General features: G+C 40.7%; 2 protein-coding genes across 3 annotated transcripts in view; one reads left to right on the top strand and one right to left on the bottom strand.

The window, feature by feature from the left end:
• Positions 1–20151, top strand: part of cenpp (centromere protein P) — a 137343-nt gene that overhangs the window by 17395 nt on the left and 99797 nt on the right. The gene's annotated exons all lie outside the window — the stretch shown is intronic.
• Positions 115–11975, bottom strand: ogna (osteoglycin, paralog a). Its single transcript, XM_008291263.1, has 6 exons — positions 11630–11975; positions 6178–6241; positions 4345–4509; positions 3818–4020; positions 3227–3319; positions 115–3062 (listed from the first exon to the last, which is right to left on the bottom strand). The coding sequence occupies exons 1-6, from the start codon at positions 11780–11782 to the stop codon at positions 2892–2894; spliced, it is 849 nt and encodes a 282-aa protein (XP_008289485.1). The 5' UTR covers positions 11783–11975; the 3' UTR covers positions 115–2891.

The raw sequence follows: 20151 nt of genomic DNA, 5'->3' as shown, positions 1-20151 counted from the left end.
TGTTCAGACACGTAAACCACCACATGTAGGCGGCTTTTGTGTTCTCCTTAAATCTTTTCATGTTTACGGTCTTCATTATGTTTCAAGCCTTTTCCAGCAATGATTCCAGACACATTTTAAATTAAAAAAAAAAAAGTTTAACTTTATTCAAATATCTTTGAACATAGCCTTGTCACATACACGTCTTCCTGTACACCACTGTCCTATTCACATCAGTAATAACCTCTACAGTTATCTTTTATTACTGGAAGGGAAGAGTTAGAGACAAAGCGAGACACTGTTAAAGCAGACAGAAGCGAGATGAGTAACATTCACATTACTATAGTTCATAGATACGTTGATCCCCAGTTCTCTTCAACTGGAGTCTATAAATTAAACAAAGGGAAGCAAAGTCACAAAGTACTTCAGGAAGCCTGCAGCTGGTTGTATCTACATGGTCGCTGCCCTTATGGAGGCGGTTTTAATAGAATAATCAAAAGTAACATGAATCCACACAGCAGCGGAGCAAAGCCCACTTTTCCCTCAATGAGGAAAGTATTTACAGATGGCTCTTGTCTGTCTAGAAAATCTAATGTTTTAGTTTAACGTCGAGTCCGCCGGGATCTTTGTGACAAGTAAGACATCTCGAAGCAACACAGAGTTAATGTGAAGAGAAATGTTCACGGCGCTCACAGGTTTGTGGGCTTTTATACTGTCACCACGGCCATGTGACAATGAAGCGAAATTAGACTGCAGATCATCGTGCATGTATCAAGTATTCCTTCTGTTTGACTGAAATCACTTAAATCCTCTCCTTTCTTAGTATCATCGTGTAAAAGGGGGGCAGACATTTTTGTAGTTTTTGAACACTTGTTCACTATTAGGATGTTTTCTTTACAAGGCAGCACTTCCAAAGCATGTATGTAGAAAGCGTGTGCTTTGTTTCTAATGTAGCCTCGACTTCCCCGACTCAGACTGTCTGCTCACAAACTGTAGTCTTTGTTGCTAAGGTTGCTGCTAAAGTTATTCAGAGAAGCTGACATTCTGAGTGAAGAAAGACAAAAAAAAACCCCAAAATCAATCATCAGGAGGGTTTTAAGAAGACAGGAGCTGAAACTGAGGCTGAACTGAAGGCGAGAATACAGTAAATATGAAATTTTTCTTTGACTGTATATCATGCAAAAATATGCAAATACAGCCCCAAGATAAAAACATATGGCAGGAAACATGTACAATATGTTTCCTCTGCCTGCTGCGGTTTACTCCGAAAACATGTTCAAACATTGTCTGTTTCTTAATCTAACGTTTTTATTCAGTTGTGATAGTGTGTCTGACAGAACTCTACTTTCAAAACTTTAAATTTAGTGTCTGCTCCAAAGCTAGCCTGAAAGGCAGCTCAATACTGTCTAAGTCTGCAAAATTTAAAATGAGACATAATTCTGCAAGAATTTATTTGCAGCAAAAGGTGCTGCATGAATGTACCTGATTTTGACTCTTAGTCTTTGCAGTAAGAGTAAAAAAGCAGGAACTGCTGTGTTTTAAACTAACAGCTGCTACAAGCCAGCCAGAGGGCTGTACTACGAAGCAAAGTTAACGAGTTACGGAGGTGTGTGGAGCCCAGTTTTCAATGTCAGGTGGCTCTGTTTTAACCTGCTGGATCACCATGGCAACTGAGATTGCACAGCTACATCAACGTGGTAACTGATGCTGCACAACTGGGTTGTCATGGTACCAGGTGTAATACAGGAATATTCCTTTATTCAGTCAGTAACCTTAATTTGACTTTGATTTGTCCAAAGACTAACGCCTCCTTCAGTCTGGGACAGTTCCAGACCTAAATGTTGAGCACCATATTGAAAGTTTCAGAGCTCTAATGCGCAGCTGTAAGTTAGAAATTAGCAGCCGAGAGTCACTGAGTGGGAAAATAACTATATTACCCTACAGCATTAACAGTTTCCTACCAGCACTCCTCTTTGAACTCTTTTTCAATCCCATTTTGTGCAGGAGAAGAGTCACGTGACCCCCACTTCTTTTATGGAAAGTCTCTGATTCATACCCAGTGTCCCTGGTCGGGGTTTTGGGTTTTGTCGATTTGGCTAACCCAGAGAAAGCCTGACTATGTTGAACTTGCTTCGTAGTGCAGCCCTCGGCTGGCTTGTGGCTGCAGATGAGTGTTTGTGTTGGTTTGAGGTCACAAGCATTTTGTTTAGTTTCATTCATCCAGGTAGCAGAGCGTCAGGTCATAATGAAACCATACACTGGACTGTCAGTGCTGAGGTGTTGCACTGCTCCACTCATTCAAGGGGTTGCATTAGACTCTTACAGTCCCAGAGTTCATGTTAATGAAATTAAATGTTGTGTTTTTGTAAAGCAGACAATGTGACAAACACTTGGTGCAGTGAATAGCAAAGTGTTTGTCATCATCTTCTGATTTTAGACATGGTTGGACAGTTTGTTTGGAACGTACTGAGACCTTCTCACATCTTCTCAAGTAGTTCAACATAGATTCATGTGAGTGTGACGCTCAATAACTCTGATATTAAACATTTAAACTGGGGATGCCCTGATTAAGGTTTTTTCTTGTAAATGTATTGTCGATCAGCTGTAGTACCTGGTTGTTCCACCAGGTGGAGTTTAGATATATATACTCCTCTCTGATAGTCAGTAAAAGTAAAAGGTCCTTACATGAGTTGAGAAACACCTTCAGCTCTACACCTTCAGTCCAGTGAATGGTTTCATTTCGACCTGACAGTGAAACAAGCTGTTTGTTGGTTTGCTGAAGTTAAAAACACCTTTATCCCCACCATGGGACCAGCTCCCCAAAATCCAGAACGTCACGGCATCCCCCATCTCACTGTTGTGGGAAATGTGCTCCATCAGCAACAAATGGGCTACAGTAAAGTTGTGCCTCCTCAGCGGTACCGTCCAACAGGCAGGACTTTCATACAGGTGAAGCTGTCGGGGTACTTGGACAACACCACCGGGTTGCCGTCCATACGGACCTCACTGAGGCTTGGCCGTAGATAGTAGGTGTCATTGGACCTGCAGAAGGTGTCTATGTTGACATCAGTGATGTTGTTGTTCTGGAGGAAACAGAAATGAGGTTTAAAATTTAACATTGGTAGATAATGTTGAATAAAATAGTACTTCTTGAATTGAGAACACAACTTTTTACAACAGTTTCAGGGTGTCAGTCGTGTCTAAATGTCATTTATTTGTATGTATTGTGTCAGTAAAAGGTCCAAACCTGTAAGTGTAAGATGCGAACACTCTCTGGGATGTGTGGAACCGCTTCCAGCTGGTTGTCGGCCAAAAACAGGTTCATCAGCTTGGTTAGTTTCTGTTGGGTGAAAAATGACACCACATAGACTCAGTAAAAGTTAGTTAGCTTACCCCGGACATGCTAAATATACCTTATTGTGATCTACATACTGTTTTGGTAGTTTAATGGATCTCTAGATGGATTACCAGTTAGCCTAACTGCATGAACATGAATCTTTGATCAGATGAGACGAGGTTCAGCATGTTTGGTCTGACCCTGACAAAGACTATCACAGTGAATGCATAGTCCTGACAGTGAAGCACGGAGGTGGTGGTGTGGTGATATGGGGCAGAAGGTGTTGATGACATTTATAGATGTCAAGACTGAGAATGGAGTGTGTCATCAAAATGAAGGTAGACATACAAAGTATTGGTTCGTGTCTCTTTTTAGATCACTCCCTAATGGTCAAGAAATAGTTCTGGGTATCCTTATTAAATAATGCTCCACATTACCCAACCTTTGAGTCAGGTTGGGACACTGCTAATTGAAAAGTTTGGTGCGATGATGATGATGTACCTTGAAAGCATTGGCCTTGACACCCTTGGTTTTGAGGAGGTTGTAGTTGGCGTTGAAGGATGTGAGTTTGTTGGGCAGCATTGGAAGTTTGACCAGTCTGTTCTCAGCCAAAGACAGTTCCTCCAGCAGGGACAGCTTTGAGAACGCACCGTCTTCAATCTCTGAGATCATGTTCCCTGTCAGGTCGATCCTCTTCAGAGTCACTGCAGACAGACGGACACAAAAACAAAACAAAAACTGTTCATATCCATCGTTGTTTGTGTCTAGCATTACATCAGTCTTAAATATTCCTGTCAGCTGCTGAGCTAAATCATACATATGGTGCCTGGGCTTCACCTTGTGAACCTCAAACCGTTTCTGGATGTTTTTTTTTTTGTGGCTTATTTTTCACAACAATATGAAGTCCTGCCCTCTATCGAAACAGCACAACCATGACTAGCGGTAGAGAGAGCTCAGAAATGTCTTTTGTACCGTGATACAGTTAGAATTAGCTGAGAGCTTTCAGTTTCTGCCACTTTTAGACTTACCGGTGTTAGCGAAGTCTTTGGTGCTGATCTTCTTGATCTTGTTGAAGCGGGCGTACAGGTAGGCGGTTTCTTTGGGCAGAGTCGGAACGGAGGTCATGTCTGGACTGACCTCTTCACAGTACACAGAGCCCGTCAGACAGACACACAGCAGGCAGGTGGGAAGATCTGCAACACAGAGTCACCACATCAGCATCATTCCTACTTTAGAATAATCTTTGCTGGTCTTGTTTACATTTAAGTAGGGCTGTACTCATTAAATATTTTACACCTGATCCAACCAGAGTCATTTAATATTCAGTATCTGCCAATAACGAGTCCCAATCTCATTCTGCTTTGCCAGATAATACACCCTTCACACACATTACATTCATTAAAAATCAATCAAAACATGAACAGCACTTTGATCAACTCAGGTTGTTGTAAAAGGTGCTACAAGAATATACTTACATACCTTTATCACTTAAATGTCAACAGATTCAGCGTTGTGTCACCTGTTAATAATCACATCGTTTCTAAGTTGAACTGCAGAATGTTTTCTATTTGATGAATCAAAAACAAATATTTTGGAGAGAATGTGTTAAAAATTCAGGCTCCAAAGTAGAAGCTTTATGCAGCAACAGTGAATCCAGCTGTGATCACTGAAACTAATCTGAGTTCATCTGTGATTTACAATCAGCCTACCAGCACTAACATGGTTGTAAAATAAGCTGTGAACAGCAGAACTTTCTCAGTTTTGGACCTATGGGTTGTGTCTATGTCTGCATCATGGCTCCACATGGAGAAGAATTTTCCAGAGAAACTAAATGATCTGATTGTGAGAATTCACAAAAATGGAAAAAGTTACAGGAAGGTCGGTGAGCAACTGAACATCAGTGTAACACATTTTCTTGCCACAGGGTTTATCAGTGGAAGCCTGAGTGTCTGTGACAGCTCAGATGGTGTGAAGGACACTTCATCATATCAGGCTGCATAATTACAGGACAAAGCAAACCTTGCTTGGTCTTCAACGCAAAACTGCCTCATTAGGCTTTTCTAAAGGACATGACAAGAAGCCTGATGAATGTTGGAGAACATTCTTTGATCAGATGAAGATCAACTTGTTCTGCTCAGATGGAGTCCAGATGTTTGGTGTGAACCTGACCAGGACGGCCACAGTGGATGCATCGTCCTGACAGTGAAGAAGGAGGCGGGAGTGTGATGACATAGGTGTTGGGGCGATGCCATTTATAGATGAATGTCTGAGGATAAACCAGAATACTGGCTGACAAGATGACTCTCAGTCTGCAGAAGCTTGAAGAAGAGGAACATTCCAGCAGGAGATCCATTCAGAGAACAAAATCACACAAGGGTTTTTAAAGACGAAAAAAGTAAAAACTACAACCTGCTATGTGTCCTGACTGGGATCCAACAGAAAATGGTTTTAAAAAAAAAAAAAAAAAAGTAAATGTAGTTCAACACAACAACTCCAGCAAGGAGCAGCTGAACAATATGTTGTGTGAACAATGTAATCTCAGAAATAAAAGGTGGACTGACTTTTGTTGCAAAGAGTTCTTACTGTGGGGTTGAAAGTTTTAATGTAGTAAATCTGAACCAGTTACAGCTCAAATACTCCACGGTGCAACTTAGGAGTGATGCCGTTACTGAGAGGTGATGCAGTTTAGAATTCATTGGACACTCACTTATAAATCTCAGACGAACCCAGCTGTCTTGTTGGCTTTACTAAACCTTTAACCCGCAACTCAAACAACTGCAAAGCAACTTTAAACATCTCACTTTAGCTCCATTTTCTTATGTGTGGCCACATGCAGATGAGTTTAACAGTCTTTGTCTTACCGGAGGCGTCTCCTCCCTCTGGGATCGGGCTGTCATCGGGCTCATCAGCAGGAGGCAGCGCCCTCTGCAGGAGAAAACGTGTCCTGTTCATATATTGACATTGACTAGAGCACAACACTGACGCTGTCGGGTTTAGGAGGTCAACTTGGGAAACAGATTTACACACTGTCAGATTTTGGCTAGAAACCAAATAAAGGATAAACCCCTGAAGCTGTGCGCAGGTTTAAAGGGCTTGTTATTAAAAAAAAAAAAAAAATCACCAATAAACACCATTCATCATAAAAAGAAACTATAAAACTGAGAAGATGGTGGAAAATATGCTGAATCTATGCTTAAAATAAGAATATTTCACCAATAATGTTACTTTATTCTACATGTCTACATGCGAAAATTAAATTACAGTAGAAGGAGTATGGAAAGAAGTAGTAAATATTCATAGTGTGTTGAGTGACTGTTTTTCTCCAGTATTGGTAACGCCTGTTGTACATGTTGATGTTTTTTTTTCTGATTTTGTAAAGTAAGTAATCCAGTTCAGCTTGTTTTATCTATTGATTTATTTAAGGATTTCTGTCATTTCAATTGTGTGATAGTAACAGAAGACATTTCAGAGTTCTCTCTCCTTCCATTCATGGTTGTTCTGTTCCTATAGAGGTGCAGGACTTTATATTGTCGTGAAAAATGAGCTCACAGTGAGGAAAAATGAGACGGGAGCAAAAAAACCACCCCAAAACTACAGATTGAGTCACTTTAAGTTTAGCTGAGGAGCGTAATGTTTTTGTTCTTCTACAAGTTCAAGAAAACGGTTTATTTTTATGAATGTTTACGTGACGTGTAGAATAAAGTGATGTTGATGAAATGACACAATCTTAAGCTGGTAACACGTCACACATGATTAGTTCAGGGACTGTCAGAGAGTTGAAAACCCCACAGTACTTTTGTTTTTACAGTTTCTGATGTAATTCCAGCCAGTTTTCGGCTAAACGTGTCGTTCAAACCTGACTGCAAGGGAGCAGCAGTTTACAGCCTCAACGTATAGACTGAGACGAACACACAGGGATGACTGGTGATTGTCATAATGTTTTAGAATTCACTGCAAACAGTGAGAGTAGCTGAATGTGTGATAATCACTGAGGCCTGTTAGGGACCCTGTTGGGTCTCATAAACACTTCTACAACCGTAAACACCACTTGGTCCTCATTTGTGGGGGCGTGAAGATCAACTATGATCCAGTAAGACCAGTTTTGGCCACAGATCAATGAGTTTAAAGGTTTATTGATACTGTATAGAAGGTTAGCGCGATGAGACAGAGTTTTTCAGCTCTGGTAAGTTATCATGGTCCGTAGTCTTTTGGTGAAAGTTGGGTTTCACGTTACAAAGTCGTTTACCACCAGTGTGTGCTTGGACTTATTTGACTGGCCAATCCAGTAATTTGTTAGATGATATTTGACGGGGTTTTGAAATAGTTCAAACAGCTTTTTTAGGTGTTGTTTTGGCCACAGTCAGTGATCTTGTCCGTCATCGTGGCAGCCAGTGGGCCAACCCTGGTTTAGTAAAGTCAAACCTGTGTGACACTGTAGTGCTCCCATGTGAAACCCAATGAGAATCAGGTAGGTGACCAGACCGGGCACTTTCTTAAGGCCAATTCATGGTTCGCTGTAGGGTGGAACATCGGGAACCGGTTCCAACTTAGAACAGGTTCCAACGGGGAGATTCCAAGAGAAATTTTACCTTAATGTTGATTGTCTTGAAAGAACCGCTTTAAATTATCAAAGTCTGCAGCCGATCACTTTACAAGGACGGGATGGGGCTCTGCTGTCGTTACAGTAAAGTAGATTGTAAGTAAATCCCAAAAACATTCAGAACCAAGGCAGGTTTGAAATACTTTCAGTCCAAGTACTCACAGTTTGAAGCTTTATTCCACCCTAACAGTGCGTATTCTGTAGAGGGCGTTTAGCTAGCAGCGGGCCACCACGACAAAGACTTCAGAGAAAGTTAATGACTTACAGCCTGAGCTCATTTACTGAGGACGGCCTGTAGTCTAGGACTGTGTTCCTACAGCTGAGTCTCAGGTAACCAAGTGAAGGTCACATCCACGAGGTTAAACGTGACTCTGTCAGCACATGAAGTAACAGAAACTTTCCTTATGTGTTGTAGCAATGAATCGATTATTTATGGATTTTGCTGCCCGTTGGCTAAGACGATAGTTTGGCTAGTGGAAACACAACATGAAAGGAGACTTTATTTCTCTTTTGTGACTGCAAACACAGACTTTAGTAACTATTCTGGTTGTCGAGGCTCTTTCCAGCTGACTGAAGTCACTTTACTGTGACTGCAGCAACCTGCCGCCGCTTCTCTCACAACAAACCCACTAATCTACATGTCCACCTTCACTGAAAGACACCATCAGGCATATAGTTATTGAGTGTTTGCTGATAGACTGAGGTGGGCAGTAATGGATATTAATACCACACTGTCATTTGAAAATATAATATAAACTAAAATCAGGAAAATGTGCTATGATGTTGAAAGTACTCCATGCAGAACAATGCTTCCTGTGACTGTTATAGTTTACTATATGATAGCATCGCAGCAGCATATTATTAAGTATATATATGATGTAATTTGCATCCTGTGGACACTTGCAGCTTTTTAGCCTCTGACCTCAGGAAGCCTTCGACCTTTGGATGTTCTGAAACGCTTGAGGACGGTTCCTGGTAAACAAACCCTCTGAGCTCTGTGGAAGTTTTCTGCTCCTGTCACGTTTTTACTTACTGTGGGCTTATTTTTCACTGCAATATGAAGTCCTGCAGCTCTATGGAAACAGAACAACCACGACTAGGAGGAGAGGCAACTCACAAATATCTCCTGTGCAGAATGACACTGTTAGAATGACAGAAATCAGGGAAAAAAAAACTAATTTCTTTGATTATTTGATTTACAACTATTGCCCAACATTGTTCCAAGTTCCCTCAATAGTTAACAATACATGGAAAAATGGAGGTTCTACATATTATAGATATTTTACGACCAATATTTTAAATTATGCTGTGCAGAAACACAGCCTGCAGCTCAGTTGAAAACTCTGAATTTTTGTCTCACGACTGTTGGACTCAACTCAGTCAGTCACGGCTTCACAGTTGTCCAGAATTTTTTGTTTTCACAGAGTCTTGTTCTTGCAAACACTGGATTTTTCACAAATTTTTAAATGAGAGCTGTAGAGTAAAGTGAATTTAAGCCTTCTGGTGGAATGTTGCCTCACGAATGATTGGTTCAAGGACCATCAGAAAGTTAATCATGCCGATTTCTGGTTGATTAGTGGTGTAGGTTTGTTGCTTTTTATGTGAAGACAACACGCCTTTCAACCCACTGGGCAGGTTTTGGAGTTCAGACTGTTGAGATCTTTAAACTGTGGTTTCTTGGTAACCTAACACCAATAAACCATCCACGGCTGAATCTGAGGGCTTGAACCCAACAAAGAAGAGAACCAACAATTAACTAATTGCCAATGAAACTCCTCCATCACCACATGCTCGGTCTGACGTTTAGTTTATTATCCGTCATCAAAGCTGCCGTCGGCGTCTGAACCGGCCGACTGGACTTCAAACCAAAGGAACGCTGCAGATGAAGAGGTTAACTGAATAAAGCCCGTCTTTAGTGGTTAATTGCGGCAGCGGCGGAGGGTTTGGGGCTCGACTCTGCTCCGTCTGGCACCAGCGGAGGTTTGTATGGAAAACAGCTGCTCCCAAATGAAGTTCATTAAAAGCGAAGTTACAGCCATTTATTCTCACGCTGATCCCTCCCTCTCGCTCCGCCGAGGGTTTGTGGGTTCTTCTGGTTCTGCAAGTGTTTCCCACAGATCAGATCACAGTTTGGATTGGGTCCACTCGGATGTTTCTTGAAGGGGTTAGTGTGGTTAGTTAATGGTTAGTTAATGGTTAGTTTGGTCGGCTCGGGGCTGAGTGAGTTATTATCTGTTAGAGGATGCGATGAAATGAAGCGCTGACAGGTTCTGCTGTTAATAAAGTCTGATTAACGGACTGAACCGTGAAGTGGATTATTAATGTGGCTGGATTATTGATTTTGAACGTTATCAGCCTTTAGAGAGAAACTACTCCTCCCCCGTTAGCAATGCTCTCATGTGTCTTTATCTTTTTAATTATCTCAGATATTGAGATTTTCTTAAGCTGTTTCTTATTAAACAGAATTTATCAGAGCTGAGGGGAATGTTGGCCGTGTACTTAACTGACTGTAACAAGAGCGCCGTGCTTTTAATTTAGTTCTACATACAGGACTGCAAAGTTTTATTTGTGCCTGTGATGCTCTGAACCCCAAAACCTGCCAGTGGGTTCGACAGACATGAAATCTGATAAAAAATCACCATAATTACACCGTTTATCAGCCAGAAACGGCAAAAACAGAAAAAAAAAGTAGAATCTTCAAGTTTGTGAGCTAATTATCTGTGATGTGCCGTTACATTTCATTAATTTAAATGTAAACTGAAAATCTGATTTTTTTTAAAAACAAAAAAAAACTTAAATTTAAAGTCGTCAAAAGTAAACCAGATTCTGTTAAAAACTGAAATATCTGGATTCCTTCATGCAGCTGTGAAGTCGTTATAACTCAGCTGAGACCAACAGGCGCATGACAAAAAAGTTTTCAGCTGAACTGCAGGCGATGTATAAACAGAGCAGAGAGGAGACATATTTAAACTAATTAGAATATTACAATATCTGTTGAGCCTTCATTATTTCCTAGTTCTGGTAACACCTGAAGAAGTTTTGAAAATGTTGAATACGTTAATTTTTTTCTTCATTTTTTAAACAAAACAAACAATTAGAGAATCGTAGCTTTTGTTTTTTTCATTGATTTCTGTCATTCTGACTGTATGAAACTGCACAGAAGACATTCCTTCATTCTGTTTCCATAGAGGTGCAGGACTTTATGTCGCTGTTAAAAATGAACCACAGTGAAGAAAAATGTGACAGGAAGAAAAAAAATGTGAGGATTCCCTATTAACAGATTGATCTTAAAATTAATATTGAACTAATAATCCTCCCAGTGAGTCTCTGAGCAGAAGGTTTGAGCCTTTAGTTTAATTAATTTTATTTGCATTTATAGTTTTTTTCATGTTTAATCCTGTCAGTCATTATTTTAAAAAGTTCCTTCTGAGTTTATGCTGCAAGAATAAACCAAGTTAACTTCCACAGGTAAACATCTGGCTTTGCTTTAAACAATGCATTATAATCAACATTGCAATAGGAACTTTGTGCAAAAGCATCCTAAATGTGCATTTTCTGATCCAGTGACCGTTAAAACTGCAGCTACTCTGTTGAGGTTTTCCCCCAAACTGTCAAATATTGCTCAAAACCTGCAGCACTTTTAACACTGAGCAAATTAATAGGCATCAATCTCTGCAGCGTTTTCTTCAAATAATAAATAACAGAGTCCTCACCCTGGCTCTTCTGGATTTCAAATGGTCAGTGAAGTATCCACTGAGCTGCCGGCCGGGCAGAGCTGCAGGTATCAGCTGAGAGTCCTCGGACCTCCTGGCCGAAGCTGCCGCCAGCCAGGGCAGCAGCACGCAGGTGAGCAGGAGCGTCTTCATGCCGTCCGGAGCAGAGTGTGGGTCAGCAGCTGCTCTACAAACCCCTGGCTGGATGTGTCCAATGACTGTATTTAAAGGCTGAACCAGTAGCTTCCAGCAGACTCTTAAAGCCGAGTTTATAGAGCAGCGAGCGCTTAACCCTTTCCTGACCGCCCACCGTCCCTCCGCTCTGGGAGACAGGCGCACATATGGAAAAGTCCAGGGGAGAAGAAAGTGTCCATTTTTCTCCCTAAGTGTCCCTTAAATGTGCACGGGAAGGAAAAAAAACATGCACGCACAAAGAACTGCAGAGAAAGCAGAAAAAGTGAAAGTTGACAAGCGAAGTGTGAGTGTGTTTTGTCTGGAGGAATGTCTGTGGTCGCCGCCCGGCCGCTCGGTAATGACTTATAATAACCGGCCGATCTTTCATTAGGCTGGGTCGGTGTTTTCCTTCTGCTCTCGCTCTGTTTTTCTCTGGGCTGCTGGTCGGACAATTCATTTAGCAGCCATTAGACAGACACTGATTATAGGCTGCCTGACTCTGGACTGACCAGCAGTCAGTGGTGCTGGACGCCTCCTCTGACCCGCTGATGGTTCAGGACGGAGCTGATGCTGCTCAGAGCCTCCATCTGCTTCACTTTATGGAGCTCGTTAGGAAACGGCAATAGATTCTCTGCTAATACGAAGGCAGGGACATTCAATTAAACATGCATGTGCTGCCATACAGACAAGACTGAGCACTTCTGGATGTGTTTTCTTTGATTTGACAGTTTAGTAGCTGTAACCTTTGAACTGTGAGCAGTTTCTGGGCATTTTCTTGCTCCTGTCACTTTTTTTCCTCACTGTGGCTCATTTTTTACTCTAATATAAAGTCCTGCACCTCTATGGAAACAGAACAACCATGACTAGAAGGAGAGAGAACTCAGAGATGTCTTCTGTGCAGAATGACAAAATTAGAAGGACGTAAATTAGAGAAAAAAACCTGTAATCTGTACGTGTTGCATTACTAGACTCCACATACTACAGATATTTACCTATTTCCATGTTAAATCTGCTTCCAGACCTCTCTGCTCTGTGGAAACATCGCCTGCAGCTCAGCCCAAGTTGGTCTGATGACTTCACAGTGGTGTCAGATAGCTCAGGATTTTTCATTTGTTCACAGAATCTGGTTTAGTTTTGGCAAATTTTCAAATGAGACATGTGGAATAAAGTGATTTTAATGAAATATCACGATTTTAGCTTAGTTTCGGTTCATTTTTCTAACGTTTGATGAGTTCAAGGACCGTTAGGAAGCTGAAAAATCCAAAGTTTCGTTCTGTTTTCACGGTTTCTGGCTCTGATAAATACTGCACTTTAGATGATTTAGAGAAACCCCCCGATTGATTTGAGCTGCATAACATGCTTCGAATTTTTTGTTCAGTCTTCGTACTTTATTGTATCATATCTCAGAACTAACGTGTTTAGTCAGAGGTGTACGAGATTTCAGGCACTACTCAGTTGTACCAAGAACTTCAGAACGTTTTTGTTTTTTTTTACAGATTGTGGTTCAAGAAATTTGTATGTTTTTGGCAAATTTTTAAGTGAGTCACGTAGAATAAAGAGATTTTGATGATTAGAATTTAAATATTTCCTGACAGACAGAAAAAAAAGTTTAAAATCCAAAGAATTTCCCTTTTCTTACACTTTGTAGCTCAGATAAATGATTTAATGTTGATGATTCTTTAAAGTTTCTCGTTTTCTTGTCTTTCAATCCCGCCGGCGGGTTCTGGGCTCAGAGGGTTAACACTGTGTGTCGATGCTGATGTGTCGTGCAGCTCCACTTCACATCTTTTCATGAAGCTTAGTTTTAAAGCAGCGTCCGTTTGAATGGAAGCAGTTTCTGAGAATCTGAACAAAGCGAGGACTCGTGACTCTGAGAGACTGGACCGGGAGAATCCCTCCAGCAGCAGCTTTTGGGTCTCTTATTGCTTCCTTCCTGGCGTCGAGGTGTCTTGAATGAAAATGTTGTTCAAAACTTCACTCCTCTTTGAACATTTCAGTCTGACTCTGAGCTCTGCCTTGTGATGCGTAAAGTTAATAAATGTGATGAAAATGTTAAATCTGGTTGTGTTTATCATCATCTTGTTACACTTGACGGTGACACAAACCTTCAGTTTTCCTTACGGGGGTAAATATATTGGAGGTAAATGGGAACTGACTGGTGTCCACGCAGTCTCGTACGATGCCAGGTGTGAAATGACATCATGTGTCGTGAGATTCCTCATCTGCATAGCTTTTAGCCACATTCAGGTCTAAAGGTCGAGGGCCTCTGTGGTTTTGGTGAACACCTGCTTTTCTTTAAAAAGCCTTCAGGCAAAACAGATTTAATTTTCCATGATGTGGCACGACACTGGATATTTACTGAAAGAAAAGGTGTCTGTAAATAGTTAAGTGTGCGCTCTGCTTTACATGAACTTCAACCAAATGACCAACATCAGACACTGGCAGAGAGAGCTGCAAGGACAAAGCAATACGTTGTCAACTGGTAAACTCATGACAAGAAAGAAAAACATTCACAAAGACACGAAACATCTACAGAGATGAGATAAACAACTACACAACAGTCACGCAACATGACAACGATGATTCAGAGAAACTACAGAGCTGCAAAACTGTGACAAAGATACAAAAGAAAGATGCTGAAAGATGCAAAATGACCAGAAAACGATGCAAAGTGACCAGAAAGTGTTGCAAAGTGTCCAGAAAGTGGTGTAAAATGACCAAAAAGTAACACAAAATGACCAGACAATGATGCAAAATAACCAGAAAATGGTGCACAATGACCCTAAAATGATAGAAAGAGGAATAAAAATCATCAGAAAGTGATGCAAGGTGACCAGAAAGGTGTTCAAAAATCACTAGAAAGTGGTGCATGATGACCAAAAAGTAAACCAAAATAACCAGAAAGTCTTGCATAATGACCACAAAGACACCAGAGCTGAAGGGTTTATTAATGAGCTGTCAACTGTTCAATTATTCATCAGCTATTGTGGGAATTAATTAAATGCTTTGAGTAGTTTTTGTCATAAAAACTGTAAATTCTGTGATTTTAGCATTTTAAATGTGAGTAGGTTCTGGTTTCTTTCCTCCTCTGTGACATTAAACTGAAACTCTGACATTTTTCATCATTTCCTGACATTTTAGAGACCAAATAAACTAATTGCCTAATTGAGAAAATAAAAGACTAATTAACTAGTCGCTAGTTGCAGCCCTACTGTCAGAGAAAAGCAGCCGAGATAACAACTGGAGCAAAGTTCGAGGCCCGCCACAATAAAAGCGTCGACTGGCTCAGTTTCAACCTCAGAGTGAGTTCCTGCCCAAAGCGAAGGAGTTCAAGTATGTGAAGGTCATATAAATTAACTACCTATTAAAAACACTGGTTTGCCAGCCAATAAAACTTCAGACGAAATGTGAAACGTTCGAGTTACTTTGAGCGACTGATTTAAGGATCTCTGCCCTTTTAAAGGTATTTTCTAGCCACATCTGAGCTGTTCATCTCTTTACTCGGTGCGACTCGACGTTTTAAACTCATCCACAAGTTGTCCTGAATGATTTAACGTTGGTTAAAAGGAGAACGAGATCAAAATGACCTCAAAATATGACTTGAAATTTGTCTAAAAAGACTCCAAGTTTGATAAAAAAAAAAACAGATATACAAATCGAAAATGAGTTAAATAGTAAAAATAAAATAAAATCTGTAACCGACAGATGTCAACAATAATAAAGTTGAATTTCTTTGATTATTTAATTTTTTAAAAATCTGAAAAAATCTGAAATCAACTTGTACAACACAGGACTTAATTCTGATTTTTTTGTGAAATCCGATTTTTTGTGAGTTCGTTCACATTTCCAGTTAAATGCGACTTGTATATGATCTGCTGTGTGAACTTCATACGACCCAAAAGTGTCCTACATGCACAGAAGAGGACACGACGAAGTCACACGCAGCGAGCGCGCTCAGTGTTTATGGAAGTTAACATGGATGGTAACGGTGGAGCGTATCTGCCACTCCCCCGCCGCCACCGATGGAGGAAACAGAAGTGTGAGCGCTAACTAAACTAGCATCAGCAGCCAAGTACTGCCTGTGTGTTCTGGACACTTCCACCCCGTGGCTGGAAAGTACACAATCGCACCGGTCAGTTAGGCTGAAATCCAGCGATGCGTAGTGTTCTAACAACACACTAGTTATTATAACAACTATGAATAATAAATATTAACAACAAATGAGCCTTCCAGCATCAAGCCCTCCTTGTATCTCGACCTCCGTCTTGACAATCCGACAGCCTTGCTATCCGACATAAAAGAAGGTTTTACATTTAGTGTCAGATTATCGATTCACAACTGTATTTACATTAAAATTGGCCTCTGTACTCGTCTCTGCTCTTTGTAAACACAACCTGCAGTTCAGCTGAACAGTCCCCATGTTTTGCCATGTGAGTGTTGGTCATTGTTTTTTACAAAATCTGCTTCGAGCAAAGGGTTCATTTTTTAATCAAATTTCTATATGAGCTCGTAGAACGAAGTGATTTTACGTTTTCTGATGGAACGTAAAGACGGGTTGTTCAGAAACTGTCTAAAATCTGAATGCTCTTTCTGTTTTTACAGTTCTGGCCCTAAAAATGTTGTAGTTTTGACAGCTCTATATATATATTTTTGAAGACAAAATGCCCTTTTAACCCCCCAGGAGGGTTTTGTAGTTCTTAGGTTTAAGCACATACTGGGAAATATTTCTATTCTAAAGAATCAAAAACTGACTTTTTGGGTTGTTCTTGAATTCAGTGTTTCATGCGTTGTGTGTCGACTGGCTAATGATGTCGTACACCGTTTGCATGCAAGATGGATTTACAGAATCTGGTTATTTTCTTTCTGCAAAATGTTAAATAAGACAAGTAAAGTAACATGATTTTGTTGATTTTAAGCTTTAAATCTGGATCATTTTTAAGCTCACAGAGTGTATCATAGATTAGTAGTTCAGAAACCATCCAACACATCGTTCTATTTTTACACTTTCTTGCTATACGTGGTGTCATTTTGGTGATTTCTAAGTAGAACAACGAGCCTTTCAAACCCGTCGGCGGTTTTCGAGGTTTGGAGGGTTAATGTGCATCAGACCTCAACAGTCTCTCTTGTCAAAAGAGTAATGAAGTGCTGTATAGGCAATCAATAACACGCCCATAAATAACAGCTAATATAATAAACACGAAAAATACCAGAAATGAATCAAAAACAGAATTACTGGAAAACGGCAGAAAAAAAAAAGTCTGGGAGAACTTTCCAAAGCAGAAAGGCCAAGAGATTCTCAGCAGTAAAACTGGAGAGACTCTGTTCGCTCAGTGTATTCAGCAGCTGTCGAGGTCCAGCTGTTCTTGGGTCCGTTTCAACCTTCGTTGTCAAACCGGAGAGACGTTGGGCTTCTCCAGAGCTGCTCTGAAGAATTCTCTGCTGTCCCTCGACATGATGAAATGAAAGTGGGGATAAGAGACAGCACTTCTCTATAAACAGGCCGAGAGAAAGCCTGAAGTTTAACAGCAAAACAGTTAAATAGAAAACATGTGACCATTCCAGCCTTCAAGAGCAGAGGAAAAAGAAGGGGGCCCAGATATAAACATCCCAGGAACATGAGCCCGCACTGTTACAGGTGTGTTAGCAATTATGAACACCTTTAAACTTTTATGACTCCGGGAAGAGGGCCAGCAACTGGAGAATGTTTTTACTGTCACTAATTTTCTATACCAGAGTTTGGCCTGTCAGGGTGTTTCATTGGTATTTATAAAGCAAGTCAATGGGGAAAGCCACCCACAACAACACTAAAACAAACAATATCCCTGCCATGCTGGACTGATCTCAGTCTGTCTGTGAGTAAACCTTTCAAAAACCTGGAACTTCTTGTATTTGTGCACCAAAACAGAAATGGACGTCCTGGAGTATAGAAAGCTGTTGTTGCTCAGAAAACTTACATAAACTGGTCAATTTGGACGACGTCAGATAGACAAATGAAGGCAGAAGAACTTACTGTATATGACTTTGTTTTCTTGACTGTTAACACCAACTGGACTGATCTTTGTTTAACTTAGTCCAGTCAGCTTGAGACGCCTAAATCAGATTTCCAAACGGCCACCCAGTCGTAATGTTGTGCCCCCTAAAGACTCCCTGTGGAGTTTTCTGGTAAACGGCGGAAGATGTTTACATCCAGGGTTTCTCAGAAAACCCTTCGTACCCCTCAGCTCCAACCAACACACGTTTCTTTTCTCCAGAAACATTTGAAAAGCCATTTGTTGGACATTGTTTTGTTTTTGTTTTGAAGTCTATTCCACTGCTTTTTCTTTACTTTTACTACGTTTCTTCTCAGGTTACTGCCACAAACTGTAGAGAAATAGAGAAATAACATTAATGTCAAAGTAGGAGGTTGTTGTTGTCTTGTTGGCCACTTGCACCAAAATAAACGAAATGTAAAAACATTGCTGTCCGTAGGGTTCCTTTAAGGTGAAAATTCATTTATATTGTATTTTGTTTGTCCTAAAAACTTGGGGTGTTAAAATAATAGCAAATAGGCTGTGAAGACATTTATGTCTGCCATTCCTCAAGTCCCATCTCAACTCGATCTCCCAGCTTTATAACCAATCAGAACTGTATTTAGTTTCTACATAGAATCTGAGGAACCAATAGTGGTCCAGCTTCTATTGCCCCGCCTCCTCACTGCTTCCAGGTGAACCAATCAGAATGAGCACCTTCCTCACGGTCCACCAGGTTTATTTACTCTCTACAGCTACTTCTGCCAAACTATAAAATATCTGAGATGTGAGCAAAACTCACTAAATGTTCTTCTGTTGGCTGCAAGAGTGAACACAAGAGTCTTCATGCACTCCCAGCATCTGATGAACTGAACACCCAGTGGATGAACTGTTGTTCTTGATGGTAATGTTCCCACAACAATAGGAGAATCCTTAGTATTAGCTTGTTGTGCAGCTAAGGTTAGTTTTGATGGTCTGTTCAGAGGTCAGACCTCTGTGGAAACTTTAAGTTAAACCAGTAAACAAGGACGGGGTGTGTTAGTGTGTTTTCATGTCGCCTGTTGTATCCAAGCTCAGCTGCCGTTAGCATCTGTTAGCTTCTCTTCTGCTCTCTGTGCTCACATATACTGCATTTTAATATCAGCTGAATTCACAATAAAGCTGTTCTCACAGATTTTTCTGTTTCTGTTGTCAGACAGCAGAACGAGGATGAAACAGGGACTGAAAGGCAGCTTATTCAGATTACATGTCACGCAGCAGTACCCTTCCAAGCTAACATATAGCAGCTAAAGTACTGACTTTATGACGCTGTCTGACAAACTCACCAAATACAGGAGTTAAAATCAACGTCTGAACTGAGTATTCCCAGATATTTCATTTTAAATGATCCTCAGAGAGACAGAAGATTAAAAAATTCTGTTCTCACACCCGTTCATCTGTAAAACAACGATTCAGAGAGTGTTCTTCCTGAAGGGGGCGGGGCCAGCAGCAGCTCAGCTCCATCTAAAGCTACAGACACCGAATACTAATACTGTCCTGTTGTACAGTCACAGAGAAATCAACCATCTATGTGGTGTTTGGAGCTAAAAAAGTAAAAAAAAAAAAAAAAAACACATTCTGGAGACATGAGAGACTTTGCTTAATTTGCTAATAAAGAAAAAGCTGGTTCTTCAGCTTTATTTACTCAGGAAGTCTCATTTCACTCAGTTGCTGTTTGTAAGAGATCTGAAAGTACACTCACAGAAGACAACAATAAAACTCAGAATGAAAACCAGCCATCATGCACATGGTGACATTAATTAAAGCAATCACAAATATTACAAATACAAGCTGTTAAAGTCTCCGAGGAACGTCCCAACCTCAAGCTGTGCTGCAGTTCATTCCAGTAGAAACGGCCGTAATACCAGAAATCAGATTTCATGTGAAAGCCAATCTCTGTGGAGATCTGTTGTCACGGCTATTAGCTCTGAACTCGGCCGAGGATGTTAAATATTTTTGCAGCTGAGATATCAAGGCCAAACTGTACGCAGACACAGATACGGCGATGCCTTTAAGGCCATCCAGCCTTTTATATAACTCACAGCCGCAGAAAGAGAGCGTTTTCTTGTGAAACGAATTGAATGGCACTCTGGTCAGCAGTGTGTCATGATTTAAGGTCAGTGGCAGCAGCCTGAGCACAGAGGATATCCACATAATCCAGCGCAGATCAGATGGTGAATTTTTAGTGGATTTTTTTTCTGTTTTTTTAACGGGAAACAAGCTCTGTTTCGGTATAAAAACCCGCAGGTATGAAGACTCCAGCCTTTAGATGTGGCCACATTTATTTCATGGCAAAAAGCT

The sequence above is a fragment of the Stegastes partitus genome, unplaced genomic scaffold (genome assembly GCF_000690725.1).
Source record: "Stegastes partitus isolate 25-593 unplaced genomic scaffold, Stegastes_partitus-1.0.2 Scaffold728, whole genome shotgun sequence".
In the NCBI taxonomy this organism is placed as follows: domain Eukaryota; kingdom Metazoa; phylum Chordata; class Actinopteri; family Pomacentridae; genus Stegastes; species Stegastes partitus.
This window is presented reverse-complemented; position numbering and strand designations above follow the sequence as displayed.